At 31.9% G+C, this 21,314-nt stretch overlaps 1 protein-coding gene across 9 annotated transcripts in view; it reads right to left on the bottom strand.

The window, feature by feature from the left end:
- The window catches only part of LOC129949263 (zinc finger protein ZFP2-like), a 59,499-nt gene that overhangs the window by 23,047 nt on the left and 15,138 nt on the right, over positions 1–21,314 (bottom strand). For 8 of the 9 annotated variants that reach the window (XM_056060608.1, XM_056060609.1, XM_056060612.1 and 5 more), the window contains exons 2-4: positions 9,834–10,198; positions 6,892–7,122; positions 6,691–6,835 (exon numbers count right to left, since the gene is read on the bottom strand). In XM_056060608.1, coding sequence (XP_055916583.1) covers positions 6,691–6,835; positions 6,892–7,122; positions 9,834–10,070 — 613 coding nt within the window. In that variant the 5' untranslated portion in view covers positions 10,071–10,198. The remainder of the gene's footprint in view (positions 1–6,690; positions 6,836–6,891; positions 7,123–9,833; positions 10,199–21,314) is intronic. The other variant, XM_056060611.1, reaches the window with a different exon arrangement.

Here is a 21,314-nt window from a genome sequence, read left to right on the forward strand (position 1 = left end):
GTGGTAGGATGGGCTGTACTGTTCCGTTCCTGGCGAGTTCATCTGCCTTACAGTTACGTGGAATGTCTCTTTGGCCCGGCACCCAGCAAAGATTATTATTAAACTATTGTGCCATCTCCATTAGAGATGATCGACAGTTATGGACTGTTATAGAGTTTGTAGACAGAGTCCAGTGATTTGATAGCAGCTTGACTATCTGAGAAAATACTGATATCAGATGTTGATATCATGTTTCTTCAAGTCAGGAAGTAGTAACATAAAATTATTTACAATGTATTTTGTGGAGCAATTGAAATATGAAATACAAAAATAGCCTAATACCTTCTATGTTCATACTAAAAATATGGCAACAAAACCTACAGGTTAAAGGTGATCAAAGAGTCTTAATAGAGAACAACTTATTTTAAAAGTTCCTTAATATAAAAATTATTACGATTTGTTGAACTGTCAAAATGAAATATTTGTTTAATGACAAGTAATTTTTATTTGTTTGGGATTATGTCTATAAACTGACAATTAATGTGTTTCGTTGATTCTTTCTTTACTTTTGGTAGGTTGACAGATCTACAATTTCTATTCTTGATAACTCTTAAATAATTCTAACAAATGCCAAAGGTTCTTACAATGACACTTTATCAATTTTTTTTGACATAACGACAATAACGCATTTCAACATGTCGTAAGGTGTTAAAGCGAATTGCTGTAAAACAAACTTTTTCCAATTGACTTAGCTCATTTCTGTCACATCTTTGAACTTTGGTATAGTCAAAGTCAAAATGGTCGAGTTTTTACTTTTCGCTAGTGAACCAATCGCTTTCTAGGTTCACAGTACAAACTTTAAACGACTAAGGACCGATTTTGTCACGCCTTTTTTATGAATGTTCACAATTTTGGTTGCTGGTACGTGTATTTGGCCTAATTGGTTCTTATTCACACTCTTAGACTTATCTAATGCTTTTAATTTATCATGACTTTTTTGCTTTTCTGATTACATATTTTAACGAATCGTAAATTGCTGGAACCCAATTACGGCCTCCGTATTCGTATTATTTTTTTGTTTTCAAAAGGTATACATAAGTTATATCAGAAAATTAAAAAGCAACAGCTGTGTGAGTAATAAAGAAATATACAGCGGTGGAGAAATCATTAATTTATAATTGTTAAGTATTAAAAAGGGATGCAAAAACAGAATATTCAGCAACTTGCTCTTAAGTGTATTTTACATGAATTATTTGAATTGTTTTTGTGTGAACACCTTTAGTTAGTTTATACTCAATTATTAATAATTTATTGGCAAGAATATGATATGATAACTTAGTTTTATTGTTCCCTAGAATGTTTGTTTCCCACAAAACTATTATTTTCCATATTTGCAAAAATGCTGATTACGCAAAAATTTTAACGAATCTTACGTTATGCATAAATCTCAAACTTTCATCCCTATGACAAATTTGTAAAAGCGGCTCTTATTATATTTTCATAATAAGTCAATCTTTCTGAAGTGGGGCAATAAAAATTGACTTACTGAGTTTCATATTTTGAAGATACATGTGTCGAAGTTTGTTTCCTTAATTTTTTTAAAAGTTAAAAACAAAAAGTATTTGGTCAAATTAAATTATATTTTTTTTTAAACAATTGACCATTTATTCACATTCTAGGTTAGATAAAACAATACTTTTTTTTAATTCATTGATTATTTACTAAACTTTATATACAAACAATTGTATGCGCTATCCCATAGTAAAAAAGTTATGAATTTTTTATAAACCAAAAGGTAATTAAATTATATATATGTACATTTTATTCCGTAAAGGATGGTCCAAACTGATTATGGTGATAGGCCAAATTTGGTAACTTCTTCATGCTGAATCATAACGGAATTCTAGTATCGGATGTTTTAACGAAATTTGAAAAACACCCACCTTTAGTCGGTTTTCACTAACATTGTCCAGAATTGTTTTTTAACACTGAAGTACACGCGCCCTATTTTTATACAACAAGGCACGCGTCGCCTACTATGGTAGACTATTTAATAATAAAACCTGATTTTGTCCTAAAAAAATATGACAAACATTTCGACACGCGTTCAAAAAAATATAATTCAAATTTAACAAGTACATTTTTAGTGACCCACTTCAGAAACTTTAACTCAATAAGGAAGATAATGAAAAGAATGTTAGTAAATGTGCAACTCATGCACGTTTACAGGGTGTGTCCGTCAGCAGATTTATATTTCCAAAATTTAAAGTAAACAAAATTATTTAATATTCATTTGAAATATTAATCGACAGATTAATAATGCGGATTTCTTTTTTTTTAACATATTTCATCCAATTATTTTCCGTCGAGTTGCACGCACTGTTTGTGCAGTTACCTTGATTGGATTGCGCTGATTTCTCGTCAAATTTTTTCTTTTGGGTTCACGGATTGTTGCTGTAAACTCTCTCTTTGAGGTAGTCCCATAAAATAAATCCATAAGGGTTACGTCGGGGGACCTCGGTGACAAGGTATGTTCCCAAAGCGACTGATAAGTTTTTGAGGGAAAGCTTCCCGAAGCAAATTCATCGCACCAAACAGTTACCCTGTGGCATTGCAATGGCTTTTGTTATTTTAATCGAGGGTTAGGGGTTCTTGGAGTCCAGTAACGGCAGTTTTGGTTATTATCGTGCTCAATTAAATGAGCCTCACCGCTCTTAAAAAAGGGATTCACAGTACGAAAACGCTCCAACATAGTCTTGCAAAAATGTTTGCTTGATACAAAATCAGTTTCTTTGAGTTCTTCAACGATTTGAATTTTGAATGCATGAAACTTTAAATCTTTTTTAATATTTCATAAATAATTGCTCTTGGAAGTCCCAGTGAGGCTTCCCTTTTCCGTTTGAGAAAGTCGTGGATTTTCACACTCACTTCACTTGCGACTGGTAGCGTTCCTAGATATTGAAGGAGCTTTCAACAACGTCAGTTACCAGGCGATCACAACAGCAATGGATAAGCTGAAATTAGAGAAGTCACTCATAGATCTTATAAGTCTCATGCTCAAAAGCAGGACAATAATTTCTAACATGAGAAGTTTTACTACCACCAGATCGGTGAATCGAGGCACTCCCCAAGGTGGAGTCCTTTCGCCTCTTTTATGGAACATGGTAGTAAACGACTTACTTACAACATTGGAAACAGAAGGTTTCAAGGTGATTGCCTACGCTGATGACGTTGCGATATCCGTATCTGGGAAGCACCCCCAAGTTCTCTCGGAACTCCTACAAAATGCCCTAAACAGGCTAACTAAATGGGCTAATCAATGTGGATTGGACATCAACCCACACAAAACAGAATTAATACTCTTCTCGAGAAGATATAAAATTCCTCAGATTAGCCCACCCAAGATTAAAGGAATACCATTAAGCTTTTCCGACCAAGCTAAATATTTGGGCCTCATATTAGACAAAAAACTAAATTGGAAGGCAAATATTGATGAAAGAGTCAAAAAGGTTACTGTAGCGCTTTTTACTTGTAAAAAGGCCATAGGATCAAAATGGGGCTTCTCCCCAAAAATTACCCACTGGCTATACACTTCGGTAATCAGGCCGATACTCATTTATGGAGCCGTCGTATGGTGGACCGCACTGGATAAGATGGTAAATCTAAATAAACTCATTAAAGTCCAGCGGTCAGCAGGTATGTGCATCACAGGAGCACTTCGCACAACACCAACCGCAGCACTGGAAGTGCTTTTAAACCTAACACCACTTGACATCTTCTCTAAAAAGGTGGCTGCCAACTCATGTGTAAGGCTTAGAGCCACCTCTCAATGCACCAGTAACAATACTGGACATACAACCATTCTAGACAATTTCAGATCTATCCCAGATCGCTTAGACTATACCACCCCAAAAATGGTATTTGGTAAAAGATTCCATGTGTCCATCCCTTCAAGATCCTCCTGGGTAGAAGAGGGACCCCTGGAAGACGATGCGGTACACTTCTATACTGACGGTTCAAAGACCGATCACGGTGTTGGAAGTGGTATCTTTTCAGAACAACTGAATCTCAGTCTATCCTATAGACTTCCCAATCAATGTGGTGTATTCCAGGCAGAAGTAATGGCGATTAAAGAAGCACTATCCTGGCTCAAAGAAAACGTTATATCTTGTAAGGATATACGAATCTTCTCGGACAGCCAAGCCGCTCTTAAATCTCTCGCGTCTGTCTCCACAAACTCTCAAACAGTCCACGATTGTCGATCATCTCTGAATGAGATGACGGAACAGTTTAACATTCACCTCAATTTGGGTGCCGGGCCACAGAGACATTCCGGGAAATTGCAAAGCCGATGAGCTCGCCAAAAACGGAACACTTCTGCCTCATGTTAGACAAAAACATAACATAGGAACACCACTTGCTACATGCAAATATCTTCTCAAGCAATATGCTCTAGAAACAACAAATGCTAGATGGTCACAGAGTACCACCTGCCTGGCAACCAAGCAAATATGGCCAAGTATTGACTTAAAACGGTCAAAAGGCTTGATATCACTAAGCAGACAAAGTATAAGCTCTACAATTGGAGTAATAACGGGACACTGCCTCATAGGTAGACATGCTCTGAGGCTAGGGGTCTACACAAATGACTTCTGTAGAAGCTGCATGGACGAGGAGGAAGAGGAAACAGTCCAACACCTTCTATGTACATGTCCAGCACTCTCCATTAGAAGGAATTACTTTCTCGGTAATCCCTTCTTCGATAATACCAGTGAACTGGCAAATATTGACACAAAACGTCTCTCTAACTTCATTAAAAGTACAAAATGGTTTGTTTAAATTCATTACTCTCCCATGAGTAACCTCATTAGTGGTATCACAATGGACCCTTGAGGTCTACGTGTGTCAACGAAATCTGGACAGCCACTCTAACCTAACCTAACCTTGCGACTGAGAAATCCGCACTATCACTGATTCCAATGACACCACTCAACCCGCATCGTTTGTTACTTTTTTGAAACAATAGTATTTAAAAGCATAAATCTTCCTCCAGACACCCTTAAGCTAGTCCGGTCATGCATGGAGTATATTGGACTATTCTTATCACCTGATGCTCATGGTGTTAGAAAGAAAAAAGGAGAAAGTTATGATGTCTTTGAGTTTATTCTATAATATTTCAATTTGTCGGATAGCATTGGGTTTACTTTGTGTTGGATGCGCTTAAAATGTTTGATGTTTGTAACATCATTATCATGGATTATTCTTCGAGATAACAATTTTTTTTAAGGAAAAATTCATAAAAATCCGTAATAAAATGAATTGAATACAAATTTAATTTTGTTTGAGAAAAATAATATTTATTTTAAATGTTCATATTATAGTTTTCATTTTAAATGTATATTATGGACAAATGCGATTCCCGTTTTATCAGAACATGTTTTTTTTTTATTGGAAACAACAATCTAAGAAGCATTTCACATTTAAGAAGAGAACTTTTATTTCCATCCTAAAATTTATATCGTTATAAAGAGAATATTGATGCCGACAATTTATTTATAAGAAGAACATAATTAATTTGATAATTTTTTAAAGGAAGCAGAACAAATGCAATTTAGAGAGATAATGGTGCAAGTAAGTGTACATTAAAAAAGTTTGACTCTAATATTACTCAACATTTATCTATTAACAAATATTATTAATTTTCGTCTGACGGCAAAAGCTAATTAAAATCATAGAAATATATTTCTCCTGCTACTTTTAAGAATTGCATACATTAAAAATGTACGACTGAAATAAGAACTAGAGAAAAATGTACTTCAAATAAAAATGATTGGTATAAGTTCGATTTCTTGATCTTGATGCTTTCAGTATACAGATACACTATATTAAAAATAATGTCAAATACAGAGTGAGATTATGTTGTTTCCTTATAAAGCATGTTTTTTTTATACTCTAAATATCGACAGAAAATCAGTATCATACCTCTACGCAACGAAATGCGAGTTTTACGTTTTAACAACTTTGGAAAATATAAAACTTAGTTTCGAGTGTTAGTACCCCAAATAGTGCGTTTTTTGTTGCAAAAAGTTTATGAGACTGGTACGACAGTGGAGAACATTAATGGACCCAGTCGCTATCGTTGAATCGTTCGCACAGACGTACATAAATGTGGCTGTTATACCCGAGTGTCAGGATCAATTTAAGAACATAAACTCATGACTTCTCCACATATCTCATTAGACTGGCCTTAAAAGAATTATGCACGAAGATATCGGATTTTTCGCTTACAAACTGGAATTAAAGGTACACGACCAATTCGCTTTGGTAGCACTTTATAGTTTGATCCTTAAGGCAGCTTGAATTCGACAACGATTAACAAATAAAATAAAAATGTATTCGGGAACATTTCATTGATTTTCCTCATAAAGACAACCCAAAAAGAATAATTTGTATCTATCTATTAAATTGTGTCGTCAAGCGATGCCTATACATGGCCCAAGCTTTTATAACATCTTTGCAAGTTTAATTGTATATAGATAAGAATCTTAGGGGGGAAACTGATTTGAAATAGAGCTGTACAGAGGTAGGTCTTCAGTTTTAAAATAAATGGGATTTAAAAACAATCAAACAAACAATATTTTCGAGTTTTTGTTTTTGGTTCATGTAGTTACATATGTTCCTATTAAACTTAAAAAGTATGTTAGTTCTTACCTGTGTGAATACGCTTGTGGGTATTTAGTGAAGATTTCTGGCTGAATCGCTTTAAGCAAAGTTCGCACTGAAATGGTCGTTCGCCTGTGTGTGTACGCATGTGCACTTCAAGGTAAGGTTTTCTACAGAACGCTGCTTCGCACACCTTCAAAACAAAAACATACATTTCACATAGAAAAAAATATAAAATTTTTAGCTTACTGTGCACTGAAAGGGTTTAGTTCCTGAATGAAGCTTCATATGTACGTAGTAACTGCTAGCTGATGAAAGCATTTTACCACAAACTTTGCATGCTTGAGGTTTACTTCTTGATTGTCCTGATCCAGTGCTGTTTGTGGACGATAATGATATTGACATTCCATTATTTGATTGAATAATTTCCGGTTTCAGTCCATCAGCGACAACAGATAAGGGAGTACTTGATTGTTGTGCCTGAAAATTTATAATATTAAATTTTTTATCACTAATAAATAAATACTTGTGTGATACGGACAAAATATAAATAAAAATTTGTATAACGAAATGAAAATGCAATACTTAAAATTTAAAGGAATTAAATATAAGAAAAAAAAACTTCGGCGATGACAACTTATAGAGGCTGTGATTTTAATAGTGAACACAAGTGACTAGGAACTTATCGGTCTAGAAGAAGCTTTATAATGATGCCTAATCTATTTAGAGAACTCTTTTCAATTTTACTAATATAAGCTAATCGTCGACGATTTTATTTTTTATTTTATAAACCGCTCATTATCGCTGTAAGCAATAAACACAGGGAAAATTATTGTCAATGAAGGAAACAAATTTATTAGAAATTTCTAAATATTTAATGATTTAGGGTATTATGAATGAAATTGGGATAACTTTAAATTGAAGATGTTTTTCTGGCTAACATTTAAACGTGGGATTTATTATACATATGTGCATAGGTAAATACTCGTATGTGCTTGTAGGAAAGTGGAGAAGACAAAGATTTTTAATATCGAAGTGACCAAGTTGTAGTTATTGGTTCCTTGGAACTAATTGAAATTATTAGCAAACAAATTTAGAGCTCGTTAAAAGGAGAGAACAGTATATGAAGGATAAATGTAAGTATGTAAGAAGATATTTTTGCTTCATACTACCGAATCAATGTTTGCTTATGTTTAACAATTTTTTAAACTAATTAGAATTACATACATTTTATTTGTACTAATATCGTCGTCGTTCTATTAAAACTCCCTAAGTCCATTTTTTGTGTTTTGAGATAATTGTATTAAAAGTTTGAAATCACCATGCAAATTAATAGATTTTGGGAGTTTTAATTCTTTATAACTTAAAAATGATGCATCGTTAAGCTTAGGGAGTTTTGAAAAAATATAAATTTTGTCATTTGCATGAACTTAGTGTATTTATTTCATTTTTGCGGAAAATGGACTTAGGGATTTTTCATAGAAAGACGACGATATTATCTGTCTAGTTAATATGTGTGCAACTTAGTTCTCACTGTTGATAAATAGATGACTCTGGCACTAAATGAGATTTTAATTGCACACCTACATAGTTCAAATCAAAGATTTGTATTCTTCATGTCAAGGAACTTAAGAGTTTAACATGTAATCCGAATTTGTACATTTTTAGGGAAAACATTTTGTTTTTTGGGAGTTTTTAAATTAAATAAAAAATAATAAGTTATTACAAAAAACTTCAACTTAGGATGTTTGAATAGCAATAAAAAAGAGGTTTTCGATTATCAACTTAAGTGAATAGTTAAAAAGGAATGTGCAAATATTTAGTTAGGTAAGATTAAACAAAAAAAAATAAGATGTCGATAAAACGCCGTAGACGGAAGTTTATTAATGCAGGCCGTCATTTCTTGTTTTTGCATTCTTTTCGAAATTTGTTTAATTAACGAACCTACAAAATAATTTATTAAACCAATGAGTGGATACCCCAATTCGTTTTATAACTAACGCTAAAGAACTTATCCCACGACATTTGAATTTGGTTAGAAATCTTAATCTTAGGAATATACATAAGTCAGTTTATATTATAAATTATTTACAATGAGAAGTACCTTAACAAATTAGAGTACATAAATATGTCCTTGCATGATATTAAACAACGAATATTTTATTTAAATCCCATCCAAGAAAATATCAATTTTCTCTTTCACTATGCAAAATGCTTATAAAAATACAATACTTTAAGTCTACAGCCTAATACAAAAAATTATGCATATGAATATGATTTACGTGTCAAATCATATTTTTAAATTACTCATTTAAAATGTATGTTCTATAGAAAACAAATGATTTTACTTTGTGAGGAGAACACTTTAAAATGTGACCTGCGGTAATATTGTTTTCTGTAATCGAAACCAGCAGATTCCCGAAAACCCTTCCTTGCGATAACGTCGATAACTACAAAATGCGATATTTAGATAGTATAATGAGCAATAAATAACATCCATAGAACAAAAGGAATAATATGAAACACAATGAATGAAAATAAACTATTCGAGAAAACTTGTGCCACAACAAACAGTATAAATGAGATAGAAAAAGGTGTGATATTATTTGTGCTAAATTGTGATGAGAAGGAGAAATTCATGGCAGAGCTTTTTATTTCATCAGATCGTGTTCTTGGTTTCTATTTAACTTTCTAAGATGTCGCTTTTCGTTTTCATGCGTCTCTACTTTGCAGTTATTTCAATTTCTAACGACTTTTTTAGTATGGGAATCATTATTTGTGATATTTCCTCTATTTAAAGTTAGACAAATATGGTAAGCATGGACACATATATATGTAAATGAATGTTTGAATTTTGGCAATGAATAACAACGGCTTTTCAATTTATGTTTTGTAATGTTAATTAATGAATGCAATTTGGAGAACCACTTTCAAAGAAACTATCAGAACTTGGAAGGAATATTTAACGTTCTATGCCAAATTATATTTTAAAAAGTTGTAAGTTTTGATTTGGAGTTAAATACAAGATTGCTTATTACTAAAGTCAGTGTGTTATTTTTTGAAATTATTTTTTACATAAAGATATAACTTTATTTTATTTTTTGTTCGAAATATGAGTTCAAAAATTCAGATAATTTAACCTAAAATGTTTGTAAATGCTATTTCAAGAAAAAAAAAAAAAACAAATTTACCAGCAAAATTTGCGAATGTAGCACGTTGTTTTTATTGTCAATTGCCGTTATAACAGAACGTTGTTGCTGTTGACCACTTTGTTGACCCTGCTGTTGCTGTTGGAGATCATGATGTGAATTTTGAGTTTCCTGACCAGGAGGCGGACATGCTGAATAATAAGTCAATGGTTCCGATTTGATTTGCTGTTCGAACATGCTAATAGTAGCCAGTAAATCAGTTGTAGGAGGTACGGGCATTCGCCCGACCCCCCAGTGAGCTGGGTAACTTATGTTGACTTCTGTATATTACATTCTTTATTGAAATTCACCCTAAATGCATTCCCGTCAAGATGTAATAAATGACCACTGGGAAGGCTTCAGGTTTTCTAAATTAAAAAAAAAAGAACACGCATTCAAATGTTAAGTTTTAATTCAATTGTAAAAATGTTATTAATGTTAAATTAATGTAAGTGCTTATAGCGAAGCTATTAACCCATAAAAGATTTGGGTCTTTATGTGCAAGAAAGAGGCATCTTTCTTTAACTTTCTCATTTGACAAAATTCATATTCGAGCAAGGACAAAACAAATTCAATAAGATCGGAATTTTTAAGTGCTCCATAATATGAACATAAATTCGGTTCACCTACAAAATCAAGTTAATTGAGAGACCTTTATTGGTAGATGAAGATAGACAGCGTTGTCATTTGACAAGAATCTTAAACTGAACACTACGTGTATTATTAAAATTCCCTCAGTTATTTACAAAATAAGACTACAGACAAACACTAATGATGAAATGAAATCAATTTTGTTAGCGTTTAAAACAATTATTAAAAACTCTTCTCATTCTGAATAAACAAATATTAAATTTAAAAGTTCGATTTTATTACTGACCAAAAACTGCGATGAAAAAATACACAAAGAATAATTTCATTAAAAAATCTGGCTCTAGAAGAAAGTTAAAAAAAAACGTCTCAAAATCCCTTCATGTTGTGTTGTATCCAATATTTAATTCTTATAATTTTGTTGCTTTCATTTGAAACTAATTTATTTAATTGGTTATGCAGAATGAAATGCAATTAGTCAATCAATTTATTTTCAATAATCAAACTTTTCCTAAATCATAATAAAAGGCACTGGGTCACTAGAGTGGTCTTTAAGTTCAAGCGGATCGAAAAAAAATAAATACAAACCAACTTTTAAAATTGATCAGATCAGATCAGACTACGAGTATCTTATGCATAATAAAAAAATGTTACAATTTTGGAGTATTGTTAATTACTGTTTAAAATATTTAATATACATAGATCCATATATCTTTATGAAATAAAATGAATCAAAGGTTAGACGCAAATATTTTAACTCTTTATTTTTAATAATTTTTAAGCGCCCGCACATATATTATATGGAGACTAAGCAATAGGTGGCGTTACTAGTATTAAATCTATATTTTTAACTTGTCCTAACTTTAAAAAGAAACAAAATTGGTAAAATAACATTCAAGCCAAGGTTTGACTTGATACACACTATTCAGATTCCAAAATATATAAATCAACAACTAAAATATATAATGCCAGCAAGGCGAAATGAGAATCGACAACGAATTACGCAGTGGACGCCCAGCATTAAAAAAGTCCACAACGCAGTACTGTTTCAGTAAAGCAATGTACCGTATTACAAATCAATAAAATCAGTGGTTAAATAGTAAATATTAACCCCCCGCAGCGTTCACCATATTTTGCAGAGATTAGTTCCAAGCGATTTTTGTATGCTCTCAAACCCCAACAAGAGAATACAAATCGTACTACACAACTTATATCGACAAAAATTGAGTGACACTATTATCTTTGTATTGCTCTCGAAAGCAACTATGTATAATAATTTTACTTAAAAATTTTTTTCTTATGTTAGTCATGAGCTTTTTAGCATTTATATTTGTATTACTACAGGGTCCGGCAAAAATATCTCCCATATTTTAAAAGTGAACGCCGTGAAGTGTGTGCTGTGGTTCCATCTTGTTGGAACCAGACTTCTTTGTGGTTCCTAGTAAACTGATTTAAGTTTGGTTGGAGGAAGGTCTCAATAATGCGACAGTAGCTATCCGCATTAACCGTAACTTTTTGTCCATTTTCTTCGAAAAAATACGGAAATACGGATATATTCCTCTACGACAAATGCGCGATGCTCACCGTGCCATTATATTATGATTACTAAAAACGGCACGTAGACCTCTATCTATCTATACCCCGAATACCATTTTATCTATAAATAGCTTTAAATATAAACGTTTAAAAATACGAGAGGTTTTTTTTTGCCCGACCCTGTACTTTTCAAAGCCTTTTTCCGTATATATACTGTAATTTTTAACGGTTTTCAAGAATTTTAGTACTGGTACCGTAATAGCTGTCATGCCTTTCCACGGATACTGTTTCTTGTGAGGATCTTCCAAGATTAATTCTTGTTGTGAAATGTGCTTTCTTAAATTCGCCGTCCGGATTCAGCAATAAAACTATAGGTCTTCTCCAGCCCTTTGAATTACTCGCACTCAGGAATGGTTGAGAGTTGTAAGTCACTAGGCCTTTGTTCTCTGAGTTGATGCGCCAACTAATTTTATTTAACTTATAATTTAAGCTTCTGAATAAAAAAAACTTGCATAAAGAAGACTAACTAGTTGTTTTGAAAACAAAAAAGTTTTAATTAAAAGAAGATACAAACAATTTTTGCAACAACAAAATAAAAGCGTAAAATTTGTCTTATTTAATTACAAAGCAACATTTTTCAAGTTTAAATTGCGATTAACGAAATACTAGCAAGTAAAGGTAAGCAGAATGGATGTAAATAGCTGGTCGCCATGAGTATTTCTGGACCATCAACGTCAGTCACAAAGCCAGAACATGTGTCTCAAGTTCAAAATGATTTTTTTCGAAATCCACGTAATAGACAAGGAATATTGCGGTCTCCACATGAATAAAAAAACGAACAGTGCATTTTATTTTGAAAATAAAATTTTAAGCTTCACTGGCAAAAAATCCAAATTGTTTAGTATCTCAACAAAAGAGAAAATGCTACGTTTTCGGACAGCACTTACACTTGACAAAATTGTATTCAGTGACGAAGCACATTTTTATATTGATGGATAGCACACAAAATATGCGATACCTAACGACCCTAGTGAACGCCATCAAAAACGTTATAATGCTATTTCAGTGAGCATGGTAATGGGCCAGGGAGAGACAGTCGCTGCTCCAGTGTATTGCCGTACGATTTATGAGTTTCAGTTACCGCCATTGCAGCTGTATTCATGTGCAGCTAGGGTATCGATGGAAAGGCTAAGGACAGTATGTAGACCGCCTTAGTCGCCAGAACTCGCACCTTGCGATTTAATGTTATGGGGATAAATCAAATCAAAGGTAAAAACAATCTACATATAATTCCGGCACTGCAAGAAAAATTTGGATATGAAATTCAAAGCATTACTCCACCGCTTTGCCTACAAGTAATCGCAAATGTAATGATCTGACTGCAGGAGTACATTGAAAAAAACGACATCATTTGAATGATATCGTTCTTAAAAATAAATTCGGTGTGTAATTGAAATAAACATAAACAAAAACGATGTAGTTTTTTTAATATTAAATCATATAACATATATTGAATTTATATAACCAGCCACGAAATAATTAGTGGACTTTATAATCTCCTCGTTTTCAGAAGCAAAAGAGGTGCATGATCAGCATCTACCATACGATTACGTACCGCTGCAGTTCAGAGTTCAAATTTGAACGTTAGGATACCCAAGTTCAACACTCAACAAACAAAACTAGACCAACAAAATCAAGTATTTCAATTCAAAAAAAAAAAAAAACGAAAATATTTTTAATTTCCAGTATGATAAAAAAAGATGGTAGTCACAGTTTTTAGCGTTAAAACCCGTTTTTCAGGGTTAGCGATATTTTGAACCAGAACATCCAAATAATTAAAGCTTAACTATGGGTGAAGTCAAACATTTTGAAAGAAAGTTTATTTTTCTAAGAAAAATGTCCCAACACATGTTTTCATTAATTTTAACCTTCACAAGTTAGTCACCATAAGGAAGGTTTCTCAAATGATGTTTGATTGATTCGAAATTGTAAATGTGAATGCATACCAAAAAAATTTTGATATCGGTCCAACTCAATTGGAAAATGTTGTTTAACAGCATGTTTGCCAAATGTGAACTTAAATCGTATCAATCCGTCAAATATTCATCAAACCGTATTTGTTCAACGTATTTGAATGTGAAACAAACATGTGAAGCATTCATATAGGGAGAAATATCGTGCATTTTTTGTATGTACTTAAAAAATACATGCTAAATAAATTAGGTGGCGCACCAGTCCGTTGAGAAGTAGGTTTAGTGAGTTACATCTTTCAACCATTTCGTAAAAATAAACATTCATGCCAAAAAGAGAATCCATTGCATGAGCTACGTGTAGATTCAAAGTGACCCCTTGTCATTTTTATTATGGTAGAAATATAAAAATTGATTTCTCCTGCAATGTGATTACTTTTCCTTTATTTATTTATTCATGGTAAAACATCGACTCCATTAACGAAGGCTTCAAGTTATTTTGCAATTTGTACTTTAATAAAGGGTATTTTTTAGGTTTTTATAGTTTAGTGTTATTAATGAAATTAAGGGTCATTTGCTGATACTCTTTTTAAATCTGTGCCGTAACTAAGTACATCTTAAATTCTAAGTATAACACAACTTATTTTTGGCTGTCAGAAAATTTTTATGTTTCACTTTACTAAGTTACACATAAAATGAAACGTATCTAATTTTGTTTAATTTGTTTGAAGATGAATTAAATAATAACTGAAATAAAGGGGTGTAGATCTTCTTCATATGACGCTATATTTTTGACACAATTTTTTTTTTTTCAAAATAACAAACAAATATTACATGTAATCTTAAACAGTTTAGAAAAATAAAACTTAATCTTTAATTTTTTTAACTAAAGATTGATGTTATGCTAAGCAAGGTTGAAAACCAGAATGCGAAGCAAAATTTGCATTTTTTATCTTCTTTTTTTGAAGACTTTCCAAGATACATTTAAGGTTTTATTTTGAAAGGTACTGGTACTACAGCTGTTACGGATTTAGGACACAATTTTGTAGGGCTAAAAAACTTGAAAACATGGATTTATAAAAGTTGGATCGTAAGCTCACAGAAAAAACACACAAGTAATTAAATAAGCAAATAAATTCAAAAAAAATTATGTCGAAATATCAAGAGTTCATCTTGTCTTCATATTGTTGTTTTATGTTGAATACTTTTCTAAGAACTTATCCATCGAGCCTCAATGATGTATCAAACCTATGTATGTATGTATTAAATCTGATTCAAAATGTGGGGATTATAAACTAAATCAAAAGGCTTGAACTTTTTTGTTTCATTCTGTGTGATTCCTTCTTTTTACATTACCTTTAGGTTTTCTTCTTAAAAATCAAAATATGATTACATTTATTTTCATATATTATTGGCCCAACTGGAAATTTTCAACTTAACAACTATCCCTATTGCAAATTGTTCAATCAAGTTAAATTTACATTAATCATTACAAAAACGGAAAGTTTAAGACTATTAAAAATGTGATTATCATTCATCAGCCGACATCTACAATTATTTAACAGAACTTAACTTTCGTTACACACACTTTCAAATATAACGGATGCAATCTTATGACATGGATCTATTTTTCTCACTATGAAGTTGATCTACATATGTCTTGGCTCTAAAATATTATGGATCAGCACCAGAGATGGCAGAAATGCGATTTTTTTTTATTTACTACATTTGTTACGTCTGCTACATAAATAAGGTAGTTAATGTAGGTCAATGTAGTTAAATGTAGCAGACGTAGGGGTAGACGTCAAATAGTTTAAAATGTCCACCACCAAATTGACAAATTGCATCGAAAAGATAACTGTGAAAGTGTGAAAAACTAACTCTTGTCGTCGGATACAGTATACTCTGAAAATGAACGACAAAAATAAAACATGATTATTAAAATTGGATTTTTCTCTCATAAAACTTCGAATTCCTTGATTTAGTTCATTTATGCAACATATTTGGTTCTTATGTATAGTTCAGTGTTTTTCACTCTTTAGTCGTTACTTATTCATTTTTTTTTTTTTAAATTCTTTTTGAAATTTAACGTTTTTTTTGAAGGTAGCACACGTAAAAAATGTAAAGTAGTAAATGAAACAAATCAAACGTGTAGTTTATCCAATTAACTACACGTAGTTTACCGAGTAGATTACCTGACGTAATCTACTCTGCCATCTCTAGTCAGCACCCAAATGTAAAAAAAGAGGCTGGGATGCGACCCAAACTGATAACTTCCCATCCCGTATGTCGATTTGTCTTGCTCAAAAGTTTGTCTATATGTACTCGTATCAATTTTTACCAAATTTGCGTACTATTTCTTGTAGATTTTATTTTTTATGAAAAAACGGATTGTTGGATTTTTATGTAAAAATTACTGAATATCGAAAACAATATTTTCTGTGAAATAAAATAAGTTTGAAGCCAATATTTCAAATTTTTGAAAAGATATTTGAGTCGAAAATCAATTCTTACCAACTTTTGTTATTTTTTTGTAAAAAAACTGTCAATTCGATTTTTTTCATAATTTTACTAAATGTTGACAACAATATTTTTTGAAAGATAAAAGTAAATTAAAGCCAATATCTAAAAGTTTTGAAAAGATATTGGAGTCGAAAATCAATTTTTACCAACTTTTATTAATTTTTTTTAGGTTTTTATTTTTTGTAAAAAAACTGTCAATTCGATTTTTTCAACATTTTTCAGAATGTTGAAAACAATATTTCTTATAAGATAAAATAAGTTTGAAGCCTAAATTTCAAGTTTTTGAAAAGTTATTTGAATCGATATACAATTTTTACCAACTTTGAGTAATGGTTTTTAAAATTTTTATTTTTTATAAAAAAAACTGTCCGTTCGATTTTTCTCAAAATTTTATCAGATGTCAAAAACATTATTCTTCGTTGCACTAAATTGTTTTTGAGATGAAATCATATTTTAGTCGTAAAATTTTGGAGGTTTTTTTTTCGGTTTTTTTGATTAATTCGTAAGATATTTATTGTTAACCAAAATGTTCACCTTTTTTCAAACTGCTATGGTAAAAAAAAACCACCCTCGCAATTTTCTTGAGAGCCCTTTCTGCATCTTTCTGCCTTATTATCTGTATAACAAAATTTATTTGAAATCGATATCTCTTCTTGTTTTCGAGCTATGGACGACGAAAAAACGTAGCGAACGTACGATCGTACGTACACACGCAAGCACAGACATCTTTCTAAAAATCTTTTATTTCGAATCTAGGGGCCTTGAAACGTCGAGAAATGTCAAAATTTTCAATTTGATAAATCGGACCCATTACAATAACTTCCTATGGCAAGTTAAAAACTACAAAACATAACGCGTTGATACGCAGACAGAGAGATGCCACACAAATGGGTATTTTAATAAAATAGGAAAAAAAACACACAAATAGAAAACCAAAGTGTTAGTCTCGAGATTTTAACAATGATCTTGTCCTGCTCAGCCTTTCGACCTAAATCTAATATAGAATCTGTGAGTAGATATGAAAGGGAAGATTTGGAAGACAAAACCTTAAATATTAATGTGCTATTGGTCGTATTTAAAAAATCATAGAAGGAAAGGCCTAAATACGTACAGTAAAGGATTCATAGCAAAATATTACTAACTTACTTATTTTTATTTTTTATTTAATTCTTGTTTTTAACTTTTTTTCTACGAAACTTCTATTTTTTTCTATTGCTCCCTTAATTAAGATTTCATTTCAACTTTTCTCATTATTTCCATATTAAAATTAGAGCTCTATTTATAAATGTTAAGCAGATTAATCTTTAAAAAAAAAAAATGTTTATAAAATTAAAATAAATTAAACACAGCACATTTTTTTCATAATTGAGTATACTTGAAAAATCACTATTTAATTGCGCGCTATTTTCCAGATGTAGTCCCATGAATTTTTTCTGTCGATTTCTGGGCTGGCTGTCAAATTCGATTTTACGTTCACGGCAAGTAATGACAGAAGAAAAAAAACGTGTGGTGCCTATTGACTAAAGGTTGCCCAACTAATTCTTTTATTTTCATTTTAGTTTTAATAAATGTGAACATTGTGCATATTTACTATTTCCTTTAATTAATCAAATAATTTTCATAAAATTTATATCTGTTCATAAAACTGTTACTGAAGAAGATATGTGTAGTAAAAAATATATTTATATTTGTCAATATTTATTGAAAATTGTAAGGAATATTTTTTTTTTCCTCTCAGGCCTATTCTGCATCTGTGTATGTCGGTAACGTCGGTAATACAGCGCGGTATTCTTCTATTCACGTGAAAGCATTCAATTTATACAATTCAGATCCGCATATAACATGCAGCGGATTTTTCATTTGATGCCTGGTTTGTTAATTTTTGTAAGCAAAATGTAAGTAAAAACTAATTTATTGCTAAATTTAGAATATTTGATTTATAAGTAAAAGAATATTAACATTTTTAGGGGAAGGAAGACAATTTTTAACATTTCTTCTAAGCTCTCTGTTTGAGGATTCTCTTATTCCTCTGCTTACAATTGGAATAAAAAGCCCAATACTGCCCAATTCCAAAAATTACAAAAAATATTCTGTATTTGTATGAATCAAAACAATTTATCCAACATTCCCAAGATTTTTACATGAACAGCTGTTTATTTGAATGTCAAATTGTTTTGGGATAATGTGGTTCACATGATGGATAGCAGAATGCAGAGGCAGTGTGAAAGGGAATCGAACGGGTGAATCGAATATACGATCCACATGAATAGCAGAATAGAGCTGTTTTGTTGATATTTATTTTATTGGATTCTTATTCGTGATTGAGTTTGATCTTCGGTTACTATGTTCAAATACATACAAATTTGACATTAGACCAACTTTTAGTGCGAGAAATGTCTGGAACAGCTAGTGTCAAAATTACAAATACAACAATGTGACAAATGGGCGTTGAAAAGTGATACGACCGAAAGATTAAGAGGTGCAATTTGCTAAGGTGATTGTTGACAAATAACATTCAAAATAATCGAATTTGATCTATATAAGGTGATAGTCAAATGGAAAGCTAAAAAGCTGTCACAACAATAACTTGATATTCATTTTCCAACAAATATGTCGATTCTGAATAGAGCTACCCGACGCTTTCACAAACGAAAGGAAAATTTTCGTATTCACCTTTTTCATATAATAAAAAAAAAACATTCTTGTGACCGACAAACATTAAGACATTCAAAACCACAAGAAAAGTAAGAATGTTATAAAAACACAACCAATTTAATACTTTTATTTAGATTTTTTTAAATTGTAGTAGTACCCGTGGCATGATGGTTATTGCGTTGGACTGTGCCCCTTCCCAGATGGAGAAGTTTCGGGTGTTCGAGCGGCTACAGCTGGCAGTGTTTTCGACGCTGTACCGGCTTATCGAACAGCCGAATCTTCTTACGTGCATTACTATTCGAGGATTTAGAGAGTGCACGCTTGAGCGGCTTCATTCCACCAGAGGCATTCCTCTTTTTAGGTAGATGCCGACTGATACAGGATAGATTGGCAGTTCCGCTAATATACCACGTCAGACAACGAACCGTGGATAGGCGACTCCTGCACAATCGGGACGTCATGGCACAAGGCGGTGCAGAGCTCCTTCGCTTCAGTAGGGCTGTGCCCGAACGGGACCGAACTGATAGGGTGAAGCAGGAGAACCAGTTTTGGTCGCTTCAATCGGCACTTGATAGTGGGTAGTCGGGATGGGGTTTTAAGCCTTGGCCGGCTTACATAGTTGTTTTATATTTTTAGGGTTTAGTAGAATGGGCATGGTGGCACAAAAAAAATACAAAAAAAAAAAATAAAAAAAACATGGAATATAAAAAAAATTCAAAAAACATAAAAACAAAATATGAAAAACTAAAAATGTTAGATAGTTAGATTTGCTGCTGTGGTTGTTCTAGGTTTAAGTAGTTTATAGGTAGAATAGGTAGTTTAAGTTAGCTTTAAGTTTTATATTAAGGACCTTATTTGAAGTAGTTTTAAGTAAAAATAAAAAAGGATATTGATGTTAGTTTTTTCCAAATTTTATAATAAAAAAAAATAGATAAAATTGAATTAAAGTAAAATAGATCTTATGGCCGAAAGGCATTAGTAATAAGTGCTATAGTTTAACTTGGAGTGTCCGTATGGGACAAGTAAGTTAATTGTAAGTTATAGTTAATTAGGCTAGGTTGCACTGTCATGCGAGAAGTCTTGGGTTCGATCCTTGCCTGTGCCACAGGTACTGCCTCTTGCGAGGAATTGACAAATTCTCCAAGAGTAATTCTTGTCATGAAAAAGTGCTTTCTCAATTTATCCGTTCGAAATCGGCATATTAACTGTAGCTCTCCTCCATGAGAGTTGTAAGTCACTAAGCCCTGGTTCTCTCCGCACTCTTGAGCCACCTAATTTATTTTTTTGTATGCAATAAATTGTGACAACTCTAATTTGAAATTTTGTAACCGAATTGAATTGAGTTGAGTCATCTTAAACACGCGGAAAGTAGTTAATTTGACTATGAAAAATGTGAAAGTCACTTATCATCTCACCAGATTCCAGCCCAGATCTTGGTTTGAAGTATCATTGGTTATAATGCAGTAGGCATTCGAAATTTGGAAAAAAATGATAATTAACATTAAAGTTCCTCAAATCAGCAAAAATTCGTCGGTATCTTTACTTCAAGGACATTTTCAAAAGCTTTTAAATCATGAGTATGTAGTTTGCTTCAGGCGCCTTTTTTATCGGCCACGATACGCTTTTTATTGACAAGAGGGAATGTGACATTGAAGGAACTTGAGGATGGAAAAGCATCAGGATTTGATAAGATCACGATAGGGTTTTTCGAAATATGGAACCGTAAACTTTTCCAATACAACTTACTCAGGCCTTTATAGAATTTATTCAAACGGGAAATATTTTCTTACTTCCTAATAAATTTTTTAAGAAACTCAACGAATTAAAGGTAGAATTTCTTTAAGTTTAAAAATTTCACTTGTGATAATATATAAAGTATTGCGATATTTTTTTTTATCTTCAAGTTTAAGAACTAATTTTTCAAAAAATATTCACTCAATAAAATTTATTTGAAAATGAAATAAAAAATAGGTTTCGAATGTATGTACATAAAATAACATATCGATTAAAATCAATTTTTCAGTGACGTATAGAAAAGACTAAGATTATTGCAACAGTTTTATATATAATGTATGTTGATTGTTTTTGAATTATATTTTTGTATGCTTATTACGCTGTAACTACTTTTACTTTCCACTCTCTTATTTTATTTCTTGCACTTCTTTTACTTCAATAACTTAATTTTTTTTTCTTGGCTGTCCGTCAAAATTCA

This window comes from Eupeodes corollae, chromosome 3 (genome assembly GCF_945859685.1).
Source record: "Eupeodes corollae chromosome 3, idEupCoro1.1, whole genome shotgun sequence".
Lineage (NCBI taxonomy): Eukaryota > Metazoa > Arthropoda > Insecta > Diptera > Syrphidae > Eupeodes > Eupeodes corollae.